Source organism: Lagopus leucura, unplaced genomic scaffold (genome assembly GCF_019238085.1).
Source record: "Lagopus leucura isolate 7727_CA_CO unplaced genomic scaffold, USGS_WTPT01 Super-Scaffold_100017, whole genome shotgun sequence".
Classification (NCBI taxonomy): Eukaryota; Metazoa; Chordata; class Aves; order Galliformes; family Phasianidae; genus Lagopus; species Lagopus leucura.
This window is the reverse complement of record NW_024962271.1, coordinates 14,748,779-14,767,705: the sequence shown is the minus strand read 5'-3', so window position 1 is coordinate 14,767,705 and position 18,927 is coordinate 14,748,779. Positions and strand designations below refer to the sequence as shown.

The window sequence follows — 18,927 nt, the reverse complement described above, 5'->3', positions numbered from 1 at the left end:
CGAACTTGCTAGGAATCAATTCCTGATGTCCTGGATGAGGCACAGCAGACACATCTGGTGGTTCTGCCCACAGCTCCCAACGATTGCTGTCTTCAAGGAACAATCTGTAATGATCATCTTCAACAAAGGCTACACTGACCAGAGACAGAGGAAGGCAGAAATGTTTGGGTTTTGTTTTTCTGGTGATAGAATAAGGTGCATTACACATGAGATACAGCATGAGTCAGAGCAGATGAGACTTTGTTTATGCCTGCTGCCTATTTTAAGGGATAGATACTTTAATCAGCTTTTATAGAGAACCCCAATGACTGCCTTTTTTATTGCAACAGAATCATTTTCTCTTGCACTGTTCTCATTGTAGAAAGCCACCTAGCAGAAGAAACTCATTATGCTTAATCCAAATATCACAGGTCATTAAAATCTACCACCTTGCCCTTGCACAGGGTGGCATCCAATTAGGTGTTGATGGAAGGATGATGCACTCCTTTTGTGTGCAGCGTCTGTGTCTCCTGGGGAGGTGGCTGACACCACAGCAATTCTCTGGGTGTGACTGAGCCTCCCAGCCCCTGGGTTTTGCAGCTCTGAGGGCTTTTGTGACAGCACCTGGCATCCTCAGGTGCCTGACAAGAGCAGCTCAGGGCTGCGTCCCTCTGTCAGTGCTTTGCTGGCGTGGTGACCTAACGCAGCTAGGTCACATAGAGAGAAAGCTCTTACCACAGAATCATAGAACAGCCTGGGTTGCAAAGGACCACAATGCTCATCTGGTTCAACCCCCTGCTGTGTGCAGGTCACCAACCAGCAGCCCAGGCTGCCCAGAGCCACATCCAGCCTGGCCTCGAATGCCTGCAGGGATGGGGCACCCACAGCCTCCTTGGGCAACCTGTGCCAGTGCCTCACCACCCCCTGTGTGAAAAACTTCCTCCTCCTCTGTGACAGATAAATACGATTACCTGGGTAAGTACACAGCACTGAAGTAATTAAAGGAATAGAAGGAGTGAGCCAAAGCAATTCCTGAACCACAAAGAGTGAACTCCTGGAGAATGACGGACCCCGGAGAACCGAGGAGGAAAGAAATGCTGAGGGCTCAGGAAGCAGGAGAGGAGCAAGCCAGCCTGCGAGGATTAAATCAGCATTAACTCAGTAACAGATGCCAGAACAAATTAACTTAGAAATCCTGTTACGGGCAGCCGCTGGGGACACAGCTGCCTGCCAAGAACCAGCCAACACACACTGCAGAGAGCAGCACTGCACCACCCAGCTGCGGGTCCATTCCCGCCTGACGGGAACCCGAGCGCAGCCACGTCACCCTTCTCAGCACCCACAAACCTAAAAAAAAAAAATGAAAATTAAAATTAAAATTAAAAAAACCCCACAACAACAACAAGAAAAGCCCGCAGCGACCCTATCTCCGCCCCTCTTTATTGGCTGGGCCGGAAAAGCTCCTCGAAAAAGCCGCGCTGCGAATGGTCAGCCGCTCTGTGGTTCCCATGGTAACCTGCCATCCCTCGTCTCCCATTGGTCGAGCGCCTGACAGAACCCCGGCAACCGCACGGCGCGGCTGTTCCGCGGGACAGAGCGGCACCGCGGATTGGCTTGGACGCCGGAGAGCAAGGGCGGCTCTGATTGGTGGAAGCCGGGCGGTGGCGGGGTGTGCCCGAGGTTGGCGGTGGGGGGCCGGTTGCCAGGGCCCGGTTGCCAGGCGCCGGGAAGAAGGGGCAAAGGGGGGCAGGTCGGGGCATCCGAGCCTTGCGAGCGGACGGCTGCGGATCCGTTGGCCTCCACGGGCCGCCCCGCGGGGATCGGCGGCGAGGAGAAGCTCGAAGGGAGGCGGCGGAGCTGCGGATGGTGGCGGGGGAGCGGCCGTGCTAGGACGCGGCGGGGGTCAAGCCCCGAGCCGGGCGCGGAGCCTGGCGGCCGGCGGGAGATGGCAGCGGCCGTCGTCACCAAGACGGCCTGGAAGCTGCGTGAGTGGCGTGGGGACGCGGGGGGGAACCGGCTGTTGGGAGCGGGCCTGTGCCGGGAGGTGGCACTGCACCGAGGTGAGCCGCCCGTGCCGTGTGTGAGGGGCGGAAAAGCGGATTTCTGTGCCGTCCTGCTGAAGTTGCAGCTGTGGGAACTGCCGGCAGCAGATCGACACCTCGCGGTGCTGGGCTCTGCCCTCCCTCGGCGTGCTCTTCAGAGTCCGTGGTGCTGCTGGGGGGCTCGGCGGCGTTGTGACCCCGAGAAAAGGCCCTGGGGCTGAGGGGAGGGCCCACGTGTGGGCTGGGGTTGGGGCTTCAGCCGTGACACTGAAACATCCGCTCTACTGTGAAGAATGAAACCAGGAAGAGGAAAAGCACGGGGTGCTGGTGCATTCCTATTGGTAGCAGCAGCGCTCAGCATCTGTACTTTTTTACAAGTGAGTTGGTCTCTCAGTACTAATTGTACTGCTTGTTGCCTTTGATTCTTTGCACACGTACCTCCTTCAGCGTCGTCCTGAGGAAGATTGGTCTTTCATCACAGAGCACACGTACTTTCAGCTTGGCTCATCTCGTTTAAGTCCATTTACCTGTGTAATTTGAAAGGTGTTCCTCCAGCTGAAGTGAAAGTTGCGCAGTTTTGCTTTCAGAAAAACACTCAGAGCCTGAGATCAAAGCAGATGTAATTATTGCTGCAGCTGTCTGATGGCCCTTTGGATTTGTGGTGTGCTATACACAGTCACATCGCCCTTCCCATCAGAGCAACCCCAAGCAGAGCTGAATTGATTACTGCCTGCCCCTTTTATGACAAATTTCATACCTATTAGGCCAGCAAATGCAGTAAACTCTCAAAGAAGAGAGGAGCCAGGGAAGAAATTGGTAAATACATCTGCCAAAAGCTCCTGCCAAAAATTTGGGTGGATTTTAAAATCCATTATAAAAATTGATGTCTGTGCAGAAGCGCTCTTTTGGCTTATCTTTTGCCGCATGCTTGCAAGGCTTTCTTTCCTAGAACTCTAGCATTTCCATCAGCCCTCCAGTCTTTCCATATCGGCCACGTTTGCTTTGGTGCCCCTTCAGATAAACGCCCATCCTTCCTCTGTCTGTGGCATTGCTAAGTTTCACTTTGGCACAGGGAGGCAGCTCCACCTCTCCCTCTGCTGAGTCTGGCATTTTGCTCTGTCAGGTAACAAACTGTATGAGTCCCTCTGGGGTTGGATGCAGCTCTCCAGGTTAGAGTTCTTTTCTAGGAGTGTGTTTCTGCTGCTTATCATTGCAGCTTCTGAAGCAGCTCCGCTGACCCACCTCGGTGCGGAAGGAAAAGCAGCCTCAGTGAGCAGGTTGCTGCAGTCTTTAAAAGCTGCTGTATTGCTGCTGGGGAGAGAAGATGCTTTTAGGAAGACATGTGAGCACTGGAGTTGTGAAGCTTGGCCAGCAAACATCTTAAGTGCAGCAGACAGAGCCCAGAAGGACTGTTTGAAGCCAGATAATAGTGTGACTTCTTATCTGACTTGCAAGCTGCTGCAGCTTGTCTGGTGGAAACTGGAAATGCTTTCCAGAGCAAGAAGATTTTTTTTTTTTTAACCTTTTTAGAAGGGATGGGGTGGAAAATCTGTAACGTGGACCATCCTAACTGCTTGCTTCATCTTGTGCAGAAGAGATCGTGGCTCACAGCAGCAACGTGTCCTCATTAGTCCTGGGGAAGAAATCGGGCCGGCTGCTGGCGACCGGAGGAGATGACTGTCGGGTCAACGTGTGGTCAGTTAACAAGCCCAACTGTGTCATGGTGAGAGTGGGCCTGCTTCAGCTTCCTGGGGAGGGGAGCATTAATTCTGAGATAGGAAAGGTGGGGAACGGGGAAAGAGAGGGGTGTAGGCTGTGGGACTTGTGAATAGAATTTATCAATGCAAAGCCAGTTGGCCAGATGCTAGCAAAAGTTTGGGACAGAATTTGATTATCAGTGAGGCTGCTGTTCCAAGGATGATCAGGGATGGCTCTGTGCTCCAGCAGAACTTGTATTCTCTCAGATAATAAATACTGAGTCTTCTGTTACTGTGCTGCAGGTAATTACAGTTTTGCATGAGGACAGCTCATCTGGTAGTATGAGCTACAGGAGCCAAATTTGCATCTTGGAGTTTGCCCTCCTAGCAGGAAGCATTTCCACCTGTCCCACAGTCACTTATTGTCAGCACAAAGTTAGAATACTGACTTGACCATAGGCTGGGAAAGCATAATCCTGGGCACAGCACGTTAGGAAGAGTAGGGTTACCACTACAGCACATTTAACAGCTGTCTGTGCTGTATCACTTTTCCTTCAAGTGGGTGTTGTGGAAAAGTATCTAGAGCAAGTGTCCCTCATCACTTGTTTAATTAACAACATAACGTTGCATTATGGAAGGATTTCTCTAGGCAAAGTGAGATAGTGCTGGGATTCAGGATTGGGATTCACTTTGAGGAGAAGAGAAAGAAGAAACTTAGCAAGTAGCACTGCAGCTTGATTCCTGTTTGTCCCTCCCTGTACAATGACAGTTGTAGCCCTGGAATGCTGCAGATCTGCTTGAAATCCAGAGAAATCCCCATTAAAACAGGTGGCTTTCTGCTGCCACCCCCAACTTCTGTACCTGAGTGGAGGCACAGAGCTAGCTTAACTGTTTCAAAAGACCTGTGTGAGGATGAGGTAAAGCAGGGGATAATCATATTGCTTAATTGATGAGCAAAAGGCCTATAATAATAGTGTGTACACTGATATTAAATACTAGCCTTTTCAAAATTCTTAGATAATTGGTGAGCTTTCAGATGCTCAAGGATGAAAGAAAATGCATACATGTGAATTATAAGCTCCTGCTTCCAATTAATATTTCAATGACAGCACCGTGTTATCATTGTGACATCCAGTGCTGGCAGCAACGTGTGGCTCCTTGCTTTTGGGAAGGTTTTGAATGGCCCTGCTTTTGTGCTTGCTTTGATTTTGTAACCTGTTTGTGAGACCTATATGACCCACTTAGAATAAGCACAGTGCCATTGTGCTTGCCTAGCATAATTCCTTTAATATAAGCATGTGTCAGCCTCATCTGGGCATCTGCACTTAATGTTTAGCTGCACATGTTTCTGTTGATGCAGCCTTGAAGAAAAATCAGTGTTCCAGCAAGTGGGATAACATGGAAGATGGTGCACAGTGCTAGCTGCAGGGATGGTCTTTGGGATGCCCTACCACACTGGTAGCTGCTGAGGAAAAAGGAGCAGTGACACAACCAGCTGGTCCCAACTAAATAGCTTCCAGTTGAGCGTGAGCTGTGCCACTGGGGACTTAAACAGTGCCCAGATCTGTGTCAGTGACCACTGCTTGTGACCTGTGGTTTTTATTGCAGAGCTTGTCAGGCCACACAACACCCATTGAGAGCCTACAGATCAGTGCCAAGGAGGAACTTCTTGTTGCAGGGTCCCAGTCAGGGTCCATTCGAGTCTGGGACCTGGAAGCTGCCAAAAGTATGTTGCCATGAGTTTTCTCTTCTATTAATACATACATTTCTGCCATATCTTTATGCTCAATGTTTATGCCAACTCACAGCATTCCTAATGTAAGAAGAAATGCCCAGCCTTGCTTTTGTTTTCAGTACTGTTAGAGGGCATTTGTGGAATTCCTGCTTGAAACAGTAGAGGTCTGTGTACATACTGAAGGAGAAATCTGTGCATTTATTGTGGAGATGGAGCTAAGGAAGTAGCTTCCAGGATTTTGACCTCATCTGAGATTGAAATCTGTGTTCCAGATAAGTTTTTCTACACATCAGGAATAACAGGGCATATATAAATGGTACTCGTAGCTTCAGCCTTAATGGAAGGATATACTTAACACTAAAATCAGAATGAGAATCTGTTAGGTTCTACACAAGTCCAGGCACCTCCTGCTTGCTGACCTCTTGCTCTCACTTTCAGGTGAGATCTTCCCTTTTTCTTCAATGTATTTTTTGGGGAATTTTTTTCTTCAGTTTTTCTCCCTTTCTGCTCTTGCACAGCACAGAAGGAGACAAAGACCTAACTTTCATTAAATTGTAAAAGCTGTGAACTCATCAGGCTCTGATCCTTTAGAGGACAGCTGCAACAAATTTGCTAAAGTGCTGTGAATCCCTTGAGTGGAGTCCAGCAGAAGTGCTACATGGAATCACTCAGATTGGAAAAGACCTTAAAGATCATCAAGTCTAACTGCAACCTGACCATGCTACCCTAACTCTGACACCCCTCTGCTAAGTCACATCCCTGAGCACCACCTCCAGACAGTTTTTAAACACACTCAGGGATGGTGATTCAACCACCTCCCTGTGGAGCCCATTCCAGTGCTTAACAACTCTTTCTGTAAAGAAGCTTTTCCTGATATCCAACCTAAACCTACCCTGGTGCAACTTGAAGCCATTTCCCCTCTTCCTGTCACCAGTGAAAAGAGATCAGCCCCTCTTTGCTGTAAGCACCTTTCAGTTATTGGAAGAGAACAATAAGGTCTCCTCCCAGCCTCTTTTCCCCCAGACCAAACAGCCCCAGCTCCTTCAGTCTCTCCTCACAGGCCATATTCTCCAAGCCCTTCACCAGCCTTGTTGCCCTTCTTTGCACCTGCTCCAGCACCTCCGTGTCCTTTCTGTACTGAGGTGCCCAAAACTGGACACAGAACTCAAAGTGAGGCCTCACCAATGCCAAGTACAGGGGCAGGGTGACTTCCCTCATCCTTCTCACCACAGCATTCCTGATACAAGCCAGGATGCCTTTGTCTTCTTGGCCACCTGGGCACACTGCTGGCTCATATCCAACATCCATCAGTACACTGAGATCCCTTTCTGTCAGGCAGCTTTCCAGTCACTGCTCCTGAAGCCTGTAGGGTTGCCTGGGGTTGATGTGACCAAAATGCAGGACCCGACACTTGGCCCATCAGTCCAGTCTATCCAGATCCCCCTACAGTGCCTTTCTCCCCTCAAGCAGATTAATACTCCCTCCCAACTTGGTGTCATCTGCAGGCTTTCTGAAGGTGCACTCAATCCCCTCATCAAGATTATTCATAAAGATGTTAAATAGAAGCAGCCCCAGTACCAGGCCCTGGAAGACACCGCTCATGACTGGCTGCCAATTGGATTTAACTCTATTGACAGCAACTCTTTGGGCCCGGCCATCAGCCAGTGTTTCACCCAGCTCATCCAAACCATGGGCAGCTAGTTTTACCATGAGGGTGTTGTAGTTTGATTCTTACTCACCATGAGTTGAAGAAACAAGGCAAACAGCTGGTGTCACAGAAAATAAAGAGCACTTTTATCATTCAGTTAGAATCAGTTCAGTTATAACTGAGTTTGACTCTACCAGTGCAGAGTAACTGATCTAGCTGGAGTTAATAGTAGGCCTATGGACCAGCATCTGTGCTAATGAGCATTCCAAATCTGGCTCAAGCTAATTGGTACCAGGGGAACCATGACGTGGTCCCAGATGACTGGTGGTAGAGAGAGATTGTCCCTGTCATTATATGAGCAATTTGTGCTTCTCAACATTGACTTCTGCTCTCAGAGATAGATGTACCTGTTCAACGGGTCCCTTCTGGTTTCCAGAATTACAAGAGCATTACTTTGTTGATGGCTTGCTCAAATAGTGGGTCATTTTCTTCACCTCCTGCTTTCTGAGTGCCCATTCCCACTCTGTAAGCAGGAAAGAGCAGTTGAAGGAGCCTTCTACAAATACTGCAACATAAGAGGTGGAAGTCAGGCTTGTGCAGAGCACTCAAAAAGGGCCCATCTGATATCCACAGGGTGGATGGTGTCCCTTCCACTTCCTGGCTGGAACTACCCCACCTACTGCTTTGCTCTTTACAGTGAGTGGAAAGATAACACTGTCAGACAGCTGCCTCTAAGCATACCTTTTTAGTTTTATTTTCAGATTGGTCACAGCTGAATTCTATTCATGGTTTCCATACCTGAGGACAGGGATTTCATTAGAAGTGTTGAATATTCCCTGTTCATTGCAGAGGAGTTGAATTAAATGACCTTTAAAGATCCCCTGAAACTCAGCTGGTTTTAAGACTGTATGAACATGGGCCCCTATTGCTGTTTCTGTGCATTGTGAGGGTAGAGTTGGAGGCATTTTGGCGGAATAATACATAGAGATGAATAAACCATACATAGCATTTGTTTAGCAGTGAGGACAGTCTTACTAAACTCCTGCATGTTGTTGAGGTGAGGTACTAAATACTTGCTCCTAATTCTTTCTCCCTGCTTTGCTTCTCCTTTTCCCAGTTCTTCGTACACTACTTGGTCACAAAGCAAACATCTGCAGCCTTGACTTCCATCCTTATGGCAGTTTTGTGGCATCTGGCTCTCTGGATACAGACATCAAGGTAAAGCTTGCCTTCCTCTAGAGATTACTCTCTTTACTTGCAGCCTTTTTGTTATGAAGAGAACCAGAGCATGTCTCGTGCTGAGCTGCTGGTAGATGCTGTACATCTTCATTAGTGTTTGTGTGGGGGCAGGGCATTTGTGAGTGCTTGTGAAATTCATGCATGTGTCTTCACAGTGGTAACTCATGAGGGTGACTCCTCAGCTGTGGAATGTGGCTTGTTCCACAGGGCTCAGAGTAGGTGCCTGCTGTGAGCTGGTGTCAGCAAGCACAGAACAGATGTACTCATCACTGTGGAGTGCACCTGCTTAAGCAGGCTGGTATTTGTCTGCAGCAGCAGAGCTTCTGTAGTAGGAAATACCTTGCAGAAGTGATTCTCACTTGGGAAATTAGGCTAGGAAATGTAGCTGGAGTGAGCAGGGCTTTAGCAGCCCCTCCAGCAATTTCTATCTATTCTACTATCAGCTGTCTGCTATCAATAGTAGATTGATAGTATGTTTTGGCAGGGCTCTTGCACCCCCAGCCATGTACCTTTCTAAGCATATTTTGTTTGCTTTTCCCCCCATAGCTGTGGGACGTTCGAAGAAAAGGCTGCATCTTCAAGTATAAGGTAAAACATTATCAGGAGAAAGATTTCTTCCTTCTCTAGGGCTTGTGGGCAAACCTTGGAGGGATGATGTGCAATTAACTTTCTAGTCTCCTGATATAAAAACAAGGTCTGCATGTGAAGTGGTCTAATAAAGCTCTGTAGACCTTTGAACTGTATGGGAACACAAAATGGGTATCATAGGAGTTAATGTACTTCAGTCTGGCTGGCTTCAGTTAGAGATGGAGAGCATCCATGAGGAAGAGTTTCTTCATGCTCTGACTGCTATCACCATGAAGTCCCCCCTGCACTGATGTAACAGGATTATAATGCAGAGTGGCAAAGTCTTTGGCTTCAGCAAATAAGAACAAGCCCAAATGCAACAGATACAGAAATGAAGGAAAAGAGCATCTTACCTTTGGAAGGCTTCAAGTATGCAGGGGCCTCCAACAAGAGATGCCCTCACCTCCACTGCCAGCCCTTAAATGAGGTCTGGGAAGGGATGGATGCTGGTTCCACCCCTTCCAGTCACTCAGGTTCATTGCTTGCACCTGAGCTCCCCTGAGTTGGCCCTGCCTTCCCACCAGGTGCTCAATCACTGTTTCAGGGTTTGACTTGACATTTCCACTACAGCTGACATGATTCTATTCATGGAGCTTTCTTCTACCCAAAGAACGATATGGTAATTATATATTATTATATATACATCCCATCTAGAAGCTAGTGTATTAACATCTCATGTGTCTTAACAAAGAAATCTGTTTAGCTTCAGTTTGATTCTCATCGGCCACAGCAGCCCCATGCAGCACTATGGGCTTGGGGCTGAGTGGCTGTATGACTGTGAAGAGGAAAGGGACCTGGGGGTGTTGGTTGATGCTCGGCTGAACATGAGCCCACAGTGTGCCCAGGTGCACACAACAGCATCCTGGCCTGCATTAGGAGTAGTGTGGCCAGCAGGAGCAGGGAGCTCATCGCCCTGTACTCAGCGCTGGTGAGGCTGCACCTCGAGTACTGTGTTCAGTTTTAGGCCCTTCACTACAAGAAAGACATTGAGGCCCTGAAATGTGTCCACAGAAGGGCAATAAAACTGGTGAGGGGTCTGGAGCACAAGTCTGATGAGGAATGGCTGAGGGAGCTGGGATTGTTTAGCCTGGAGAAGAGGAGGCTCAAGGAGACCTCATCGTGCACTGCAGCTTCCTGAAGGGAGGTTGTGATGAGGAGGGATTTGACCTCTTCTCCCAGACAACAAACAGGACCCAAGGAAATGGCCACAAGTTGCACCAGAGAAAATTTAGATTACGTATAAGGAAAAACTTTTTCTCTCAGAGAGCAATCAGGTGCTGGGATGGTCGCCCAGGGAGGTGGTGGAGTCTCCATCCTGGCAGTGTTCAAGAGGTGTCTGCTGCAAGATATGGTTTAGTAGCTTAGTGGTAGTAATGGTGAGAGAAGGACAACTGGATTACTATCTTGTAGGTCCTTTCTAACCTTGTGATTCTATGATTCTGTATCAAAAGACAAAAGCCAGAATTCCATCCAAAGGAAGGAAAAAGAAAAAGAAAAAGAAAAAGAAAAAGAAAAAGAAAAAGAAAAAGAAAAAGAAAAAGAAAAAGAAAAAGAAAAAGAAAAAACCCACAGGAAAATTCTTTTTGTTTTTCTGGTGGCAGAGTCACACACAAGCAGTGAGATGCCTCCGATTTAGTCCTGATGGCAAGTGGTTAGCCTCTGCTGCCGATGATCACACTGTCAAGGTAATTCATTATGACATCTCCCTCACCTTATGTGAATACTGGACTTGCTGGTTGGTTGGCTGGCTGATCAAGGCATTACCAACAGTCCCTCATAGCCCCCTTTTGTTCGTTAGGCAGCTGGCTGGGCTCTGTGACTTTGCCAGGACAAGTGTTTATTGGGGATCGTGTCCAGTGGCCCGCAGCATCCCCACATGAGTTATGTGTGATAAGTGTCCTTGTGCAGCAGATATGTTGGCACTATGCTCATGAAAATTCAGGTTCTTGTGATGGTAGAATTGTGATCCCTAAACGTGGCAAGAGTCATCTTAGTAAAAGTTGCTAAATAAATGTACTTATTCATTAGTAATGTTGACTAAGTTGGATATACCATATCAATTTCTGGCTCTGTCCTTACTTTCTTCCAGCTGTGGGATCTGACTGCTGGAAAGGTAATGTTCGAGTTCACAGGACATTCTGGCCCAGTCAGTGTTGTTGAATTCCATCCCAGTGAATACCTTTTGGCTTCTGGCAGCTCTGACAGGTAAAGACAGAGGAAAGAGAAGAAAGGGAATTGTTGATAACACTTCCCTTTCCTGATGCCCTTCCTTTTAGGAGCACGGCAAGCAGGAACGTCACACGACTCCATTGCAAGAGCGTGTCACCTAGCCAACAGCATGACATATTGTGATGTACAGGATATAGAGCTCTTACCTTCTCATCCAAAACTGCTCATGCTCCCTGCCGTGCCAGAAAACAGTGCAGTGGGCTCGAGTGGCTCACTAATCCTGTGTGTACAGCAGGCAGTCCTCTGCTTCTGCTCTAAAAGCCTATACATTTCTAGAGCCTCTAAGCATCTTGGGCTGGACTTACAGATCTTAGCTACACTGGTCCTCTGTGCAAGTTCATCATGCATGCACAACAGTGGAATTTGTTGTGGTTTTGGGTGGCTTACTTTAATACTTGATCCCAAGGCAGATTTGCAGACAGATGAGCAATGATTTTTATTCTGTCCTGTGCACAGGACCATTCGTTTCTGGGACTTGGAGAAGTTTCATGTTGTGAGCTGTATTGAAGAGGAGGCTACTCCTGTCAGGTATATTACATTCCTACCACAGTAAATTCCTACCAGGCAGAGACCAAAACTGGGGCTGGACTGGAGATTTTAGGAGAGGGAAAGCTATGGAGAGAAATTTGAACCGGTTCACCAGATGCTTACTGAGAATAGTGCTGGAGGTGTTCAGAGAAGTCAGGATACAGCCCTGGGGAGTGCGCGGCATTGGAAAGTTGTGTCTAAATTCTCCATCTGCCTTCTCCCAGGTGTGTTCTTTTCAACCCAGATGGCTGCTGTTTGTATGGTGGCTACCAGGATTCTCTGCGTGTATACGGCTGGGAGCCAGAGCGCTGCTTTGATGTGGTCTTAGTGAACTGGGGAAAAGTGGCTGACCTAGCTATCTGCAACAACCAGCTGGTAAGACACCGTTTGTGAGGAGCTGAGGAGGGGGGGGGTTGCAAAACATGAGATAAATCCTCCTGCTTGCAGGCCTCCTGACCTGTAAGGCTGTGTCAGACTGCAAGCGGCCATGCAGTTTGTCCAGTGCTTAGACAAAGCTTCTGGGCTTGTTGTCTTTTTTTTCAGGAGCTTTGTGCTCCACTTCATCTTTGTTTTCTGGAGGAAAGAAGGGGGACTTAGCTTGACCACTACCAGATGAAACTGTATGTTTTGTCAGAGCGTTTTATGAAACACTGGCTGTTTCCAACTGAAGAAGCCAAAGTACTGACTTGGCACGTTCTCAAGCACTGCCACTCTGATCTCACAAGGGCTGACGTGGTCCGTGCTGTTCAGTGAACTGCCTTGATCTTTTGCCTCTGCAGATAGGAGTTTCCTGTGCACAGAGCACAGTCTCTTCCTTTGTTGTGGATCTCAGCAGAGTCACAAAATCAGGTTCAGTTCCTCATGGGCTGCTCAGGAACGACGAGCCCCTGTCTCAGCCCACCCCCACAGGGTCCTCCCTTCGTCGCAGCTATGACAGACCCTCAACTAGCTGCAGCAAGCCTCAGAGGTAAGGGAAATCTGCTTTGTTGTAACTTCAACATTGTAAGGAAACGGAGAAGGAGCTCAGTGCTTCTGTTCTGTCCCACAGGGGCCGTGTGGGACGTGCCCTAATAGCATCTCTTTCTTTCACAGCAGAGTGAAGCACAGTTCAGAGAGCGAGAGACGCAGTCCCAGCAGTGAAGAGGAGCGGGATGAGAAGGAATCCAAAGCTGAGATCCAGAACCCAGAGGATTACAAAGAGATCTTCCAGCCCAAGAATGCCATCTGTTAGTACTGTGGCTTATTGTGCTTTTGAGTGATGTGGCTAGTTCAGAGCAGTAGGCACTAAACTGATTCGGCAGCAGTGAACTTTGGTGCACTGTAATAACGGCTGCATCTGTGACCTGAGGGAGTTTAGAAGGCTTCAGTGTTCTGTGCTTGGACTGTGAACCACAAAGCACGTTGGCAAACTTCTGAAAGGTTACCCCTTTACTAGGATGCAGTGATGTCTGATTGAAGTCTGGCCCGGAATGCAGAGCTCCATTGTAAGCATGGAGCCTTCCTGTCCTGGTTAGGTAGCATCGCTGTATTGCAGGACCTTCTCTTTGCTTAGAATTCTGGTATGTGTAAAATCAGCAGCCCCTGTTAAAGAAGGAAAGGTAAAATGTTTTTTGAAAGCGATAATTGTTGTTTAGGAGGCACAGAGCAATGCCTGTATCTCATTTTCTGTTAATGAAGAAAATGAGATACTCTTTATAAGGAAATCACTGTTTCTATTTACTTTGGTAAATAAGTTTATTTGGAGGTGAATGTTTTTTCCAATGCGATTTGCTGTGACAGTGCCTTGTGCTTCATCATTCTACAGCAGTGAGCTACACGAGTCAGTTTTGTCCCATCCATGAAGGCTAAAAGCCTTTGGCTAAATTCAACAATAGCGTCAAGGTCTGCAGAAGATAACTGCTTGCTGTATCTCTGATTGCCCTAATCAGTGGAGCTGCTGGAGATCTCCCAGCTCCAAGGCTGACCTATTACTAATCTGTAGCCTTGGATGACTGTCATTTATTTTCTCTTTCTCCGTAGCTCGAACTCCTCCTCGAATGAATGAACCCTTTCCAGCCCCCCCAGAGGATGGTGAGTTTGAAAATAACAGCTTGGTGGGGATGAGGTTAATGGTTCTTCAAACGGGGAGAGTTGCACGTCTGCAGTGATCACTAATTGTAGACTAGCTTTGCAATGCCTGCACTCTAAGCTTCTCTTGTGAGGAACAATCAATTTCTCCTTTCCCTCTTCTTTCTGTCTTGATAGAGCCTGTTACTGCAAAGGAAGCAGCAAAGCCTGACCAACCTGTGGAAGTCCAGACCCCATTGCCAAAGCAAGAGCTTGTACGTACAGTATAATCTAATGGCTGTTCACACCCCTGCTGTGAGAGATTGGTGAATTCTAGAAGCTGTGCTAATTTTAATCAGGCTCATTCCTCTTTTTAAAAATAGTAAAAGTGCAGCTTCATTCTTAGTCCATCCACGTGTCTCACCTGAGCAGCAGACTTGAAGGCTGGGCCTCCAGCAGATGATGGCTGCACTGCATTTGTTTCCTTCTCTTATGATGATATTTCTTCCTTCAACTCAAGTAGGGGCACTCTGAAGAGAACTCAGGTGCTACATTTCTGCAGGCACTCAAGCTGAGGCTGTGACAGCCAGAATCTCAAGCAGCTCCTGGGAGCCAGACAGGATGTTCTGGCTTCTTTAGAATTCTCTCTGCCTTCAGGCTGGCCGCGGCCCATTGCCCTCATTTTTTAGCCAGTAACAATGACAGCATTCAGCACTTCTGCTGGAGTGTCTGCCTGTTCTTTGCAAACCTCCATTGAAGCCTGATGTGTACTTGAGGGATATTTTATTGCCTTCTAACCCATACCAGCAAATGGGAAACTGTTTTGAGGGGAAAGAAGGCATGAGGCTACGGCCATGTTCCTGCTGCTAGAACTTCTGTCCCAATTTCTCCTGCAGCCTGAGCCAATTCAGAGGCCACCAATTGCTTCATCAACTCCTCTGCCCAGGGCAGAGCCATCAGTTATTCCTGCAGCCAGGAACGAGCCCATTGGCCTGAAAGCCTCTGACTTCCTACCAGTAAGTATCTTTGGTCAGACGTTTCTCTTGGTGTTGGTGGCATCAGAAAGTGGCTATTCTTGGAGGTGCAGAAGGGTCTTTTAGTGCTTTCTGCAGCCTGCAGTCATTGGCACTGAACGCAGCAGCCAAAGAACATGTCCCCTTCTGCTCTCCTCCTGCTCACACGGTGGTTCCCTTGCCAGCTTCTCTCCTGCCTCCCAGCTGCTTCAACTTGCAGTTCCTGTGGAGTTAGCACCTCAGGGCTGCTGGACCAGCCAGCCCCTTGTGTCAGTGATGGCAGGCTGATGCAAACACAGCAGTGTTGGTCCATGCTCCTGAGGAATGTGTTATTAAACCAGGGGACAGGGGATGGGACAAAGACACCGAATGAGTCCGCATACTAGACAGTGATTCATGTAGAAAATTGTTGTGTGCCATTACACATACAGCATTATTTCATGACAGTCATTACCTCTTATATCTCGGAGGCCTCTTGGCCCTCTGTACACCAAAACCAACTCTCATCAAGGACAGAGAAAGCTCTTCCCTTTTCTTTACCATCCTGTTCTGTTATTGCTCCTCTACTGGTGTCTGTATTTTCAGGCTCTGAAAAACCAAAGCCAGACTGAGCTCGTAGATGAAGAAATCATGTCCCAGATCAGGAAAGGCCACAAGACTGTGTGCATGGTGCTCACCAGCCGTCACAAGAATCTGGACACTGTGCGGGCTGTATGGAGCACCAGTGACTTCAAGGCAAGGAGTGGAGAAGCCTGAGGTTCATGAGGGGAGCAGCTGAGCAGCTCCATGGGCTGCTGTGGGACTGCCCCATAGAAAAGATGGGCTCTTACAGTGTCTGTGCCCAGGGGTGTGTTGCAAAGTGCTGCCATGGCCCAGCTGGGCTTGAAAGGTCACAGTGAAACACGGAGAGGGTTATCTTCTCTTCATTTCTTCTACTGTGCTTTTTGAAACATGGCATTTGGTATTTATTACCCTAGTCTAGCCAATGCAGACTTTGCAATAGTTTTCTTCTCCTTCTCTCTCAGAGCTCTGTGGACTCTGCTGTAGCAACCAACGACCTGTCTGTTGTTGTGGACCTCTTGAACATTGTCAACCAGACAGCGTGAGTGCTGGATTGCCGGGATACCAAAGAGCTTTCTGGCTGTGTCAGGAGTGCTGTGCTGCACCTGCCTCGTGTCCAGCTGGCCATGGCAGCATGAAATGTGTGTGCTCGTGGTCTCATCTCCAGCTCTGCAGTGCCACTGACTGCTGGAGTTGTGCAGAGCCTTTTCTGTTGGTAAATGATGTCTCGTAAGGAAAATCAAAGTCTTACGGCTTCTTGAAGTGATTCTGCAGGGAGTAAATTAGATGTCAGAACCTGCTGCTTTCTGTCACAAGGGGGAGTTAGTGAACTTGCTCAGTAAACTTGGGCTCAGCTACCTGGACATTTCTGCCAGAAAACTTCGTTTGTGTCAGCTCAACTTTGGAAAGCCTCATGCTCCGACCTTGCAACACATGCTTTTCTTTTCAGGTCTCTCTGGAAGTTGGATTTATGCACTGTCGTTCTGCCTCAGATAGAAAAACTTCTCCAAAGTAAATACGAAAGGTGAGGCCATGAGAACATGGCGTGTTCAGTGGGAGAGATGTGGGTGCTGATAGGAGGGCTCCTCTGGGCTTTTTGTGGCTGAAAGAAAACGAAATTCAGAGCAGATACACCATGGTGCTGGTACAACACCTGGGAGATAACAGTGGAGTGGCCAAGTGAGTGTTAGGAAATGATATGGGAAGAATGTGTGGGCAGGAAGTCCTCATTAGGGGCAGGATGTTTAGGTTTGGTGTGTGTTGGTGTAGGTGAAGGTAGCTGTGAGCCAGGAAGGGTCTGATAGATACAGACCCAGTGGGCTCTGTGCACTGATGAGAATGAAACTGTCAGCTTGGAACAAGGGAAATGAAATCCCACGGCAGTCTTTGTTGCAGTTAGAAGACTGCTTTGAATTTCATCTTTAGGTGGGAAGGCAGAATGTTGCTTAAGACGGGGTTTTCTATCCTTTCCTGCTAGGAGAGAGGATCCTACCAGGTACCCTCAGCAGGACATGTCTACTCTTGTGCAGGAAAGTCCCACTTAGCAGGGTGTACGCCTTGGGAAAAGGCTCACTTCTCAGTCTCAGCTCCAACTAAGACTGTATTGGCACTTGCTGTTCTCCTTATCTGATTGCAAGTGCTGGAGGGAAGGGGTTGAGTGTGCTGTGTGTCCCCCCCCTCCGAACTGGATGTGTGTGGGAAAGGAATGAAGTTCAGGTGGGGTCTGATTCTCTGTTTGCTTTTCAGTTATGTGCAAACGGGCTGCACCTCCTTGAAACTCATTCTGCAGAGATTCCTGCCGCTGATCACCGACATACTTGCTGCACCACCTTCTGTAGGAGTGGACATCACCAGAGAGGAGAGGTAAGCTCTTACCGCCTCCACTTGCTCCCTTTTAAACCAGCCTCTCTCTAGTTGAGCTTTGCTCCTTTTCCTCGAGGTTTTGATACTAGACCAGGCATGCCTTTCCCTTTGTCTGCAAATACCAACCTCTCCTGCTCAGAGGAAAAGGCCAAAGACTGCTTTTCTCTCTTTCTCTGTAATGAGTCATACCTAAACAAAGCTCAGGTATGTCAGAGGTAAAACCAGCCAGTGGCTGCACCCTTCACCTCACAAAGCGCAGGAGTTGTCAGCTAGGCCTTGGGCTTCCAGTTCATTCACAGGGTAACCCTGCTCTGAGAACCAGCTCTCCGGAAACAGCACCTCTTTCTTCCTCAGACTTCACTGCCAAAGGGCAAAATAGGCGTGAAAGAGCCCTTGTGAGGATGCCATTCTCCTGCTTCATCAGGATGCGGGCTGGAGACCTGCTGTTCCTGCAGAGTCATGCTCTCATTCCAGTCAGGCCATTTGCAGGGCTTGCATTTTCTCTCCTGCTTGAGATGAATCTCGAGCACTTAGGGAACAGGCACATCTCCCATGCAGCTAAGCATTCATGCTGTGTCTGCTGTTTTCACAGGCTCCATAAATGCAGGCTGTGCTATGAGCAGCTGAAGAACATCAGCAACATTGTAAAGAACAAGTCCGGGCTCAGCGGCCGCCATGGCAGTGCCTTCAGAGAACTGCATCTCCTCATGGCTGCGCTGGAGTGACTGCTGCCACCTCCGCAAGTGCAAACACAGGTGGCCAAACTCCCCTCTGTGCTCAGGCTGGCTGGGTTGCACCTCTCTGCGTGTTCATCCTTCCCCACGGCACAGCAGGGAACACAGCTCTGCCTGGCCGGCTGCCTGTCCAGAAGCAGTGCCTGGAGGGGCAGGTGGAAGACTGAAGCGGGGCGATGCGAGGGGACCTGGCTGCACAAAGTCCCTGCTGTGGAGCAGCTTCATTTCAGCTCTTCACCTCACCATCAAGCGCTGGCGTCTGTGTGCTGACCTTGCCCTGAGTAGAGGGCTCCAGGCCTGCTGCCACTTCTCCTTCACCCACGTGTGCTGTTGGTTTTTTGCCACTTGGCTCTGGCGGCCAGAGCTGCTCCCTGTGCAGCGCGCTGAGGACTGCAGCTTCTTCCCCACGGAAGCCTGCTGTGGGGAGAAGGGCTCTGTCCCTGCAGAAAGGGAAATCCTTTCTGCAGGCAGGTGGGACCAGCCCCTTTAGCTTGCTGCAAAAAACATCAGCCAGGACACTGTGCCGCTGCACGTGGTGTGGTGATAAGGGCCAATAATAATGAGGGCAAGTTGTCCTCCGGCTTCTCTGCATCCCTGCAAGTAACCCTGCACCCCAGAAGATGGATTTGTGGTCCGCCTGGATCTGTTAACGTACATGACTTTGTTGGGACTTGTCATACGCGTTTGCCTTTGGGGGTGGAGGAACGGAGGGACATGGACTGATGTCTTTCTGCATCCACTGGTAGGGACGTTTTTTTCCCAATAAATGTCTGTCAGAACTTTCTGCCCCTCTTTCTTCTTTCCCGTGGGCAGAGAGGCTCCTGCTGGTGCTTCCCCTGCTCCTCCAGCTCTGTCTCCTGGTTTTGTACACTGGAGCCTGTTCTCTAGGAAACTGTAACTTATAACGAGTTTTATTAAAGCATTTGTAACATTTTTTTCTAAAGTGGTGTTATATGCCTCAATCCCCTGCTCTTCTCCTCAGCTTC

The 18,927-nt window shown here is 48.7% G+C and overlaps 1 protein-coding gene across 3 annotated transcripts; it reads left to right on the top strand.

The window, feature by feature from the left end:
• The first annotated feature begins 1,881 nt into the window (after nucleotides 1-1,881).
• Nucleotides 1,882-18,874, top strand: KATNB1 (katanin regulatory subunit B1). Of its 3 annotated transcripts, none has more exons than XM_042876959.1 (19): nucleotides 1,882-1,964; nucleotides 3,614-3,744; nucleotides 5,327-5,444; nucleotides 8,219-8,319; nucleotides 8,887-8,928; nucleotides 10,569-10,652; nucleotides 11,057-11,172; nucleotides 11,653-11,724; nucleotides 11,949-12,099; nucleotides 12,504-12,691; nucleotides 12,820-12,950; nucleotides 13,744-13,794; nucleotides 13,969-14,045; nucleotides 14,667-14,786; nucleotides 15,369-15,518; nucleotides 15,809-15,885; nucleotides 16,294-16,368; nucleotides 17,091-17,207; nucleotides 17,800-18,874. In XM_042876959.1, exons 1-19 carry the CDS (start codon nucleotides 1,925-1,927, stop codon nucleotides 17,930-17,932), a joined length of 1,974 nt encoding a protein of 657 aa, XP_042732893.1. In that variant the 5' UTR covers nucleotides 1,882-1,924; the 3' UTR covers nucleotides 17,933-18,874. The 3 variants fall into 3 exon arrangements, with proteins under 3 accessions (XP_042732893.1, XP_042732892.1, XP_042732895.1); XM_042876958.1 differs by having other exon boundaries at nucleotides 12,817-12,950; XM_042876961.1 differs by lacking the exon at nucleotides 15,369-15,518 and having other exon boundaries at nucleotides 12,817-12,950.
• The last annotated feature ends 53 nt before the right edge of the window (nucleotides 18,875-18,927 follow it).

Bases quoted from the DNA above. Each gene is read 5' to 3' on its own strand.
- KATNB1 (XM_042876958.1), top strand. From the start codon at position 1,925: ATGGCAGCGGCCGTCGTCACCAAGACGGCCTGGAAGCTGC. The intron at 3,745-5,326 runs GTGAGAGTGGGC...TTTTTATTGCAG, and splicing joins ACAAGCCCAACTGTGTCATG to AGCTTGTCAGGCCACACAAC. The intron at 12,951-13,743 runs GTTAGTACTGTG...CTTTCTCCGTAG, and splicing joins CCAGCCCAAGAATGCCATCT to CTCGAACTCCTCCTCGAATG.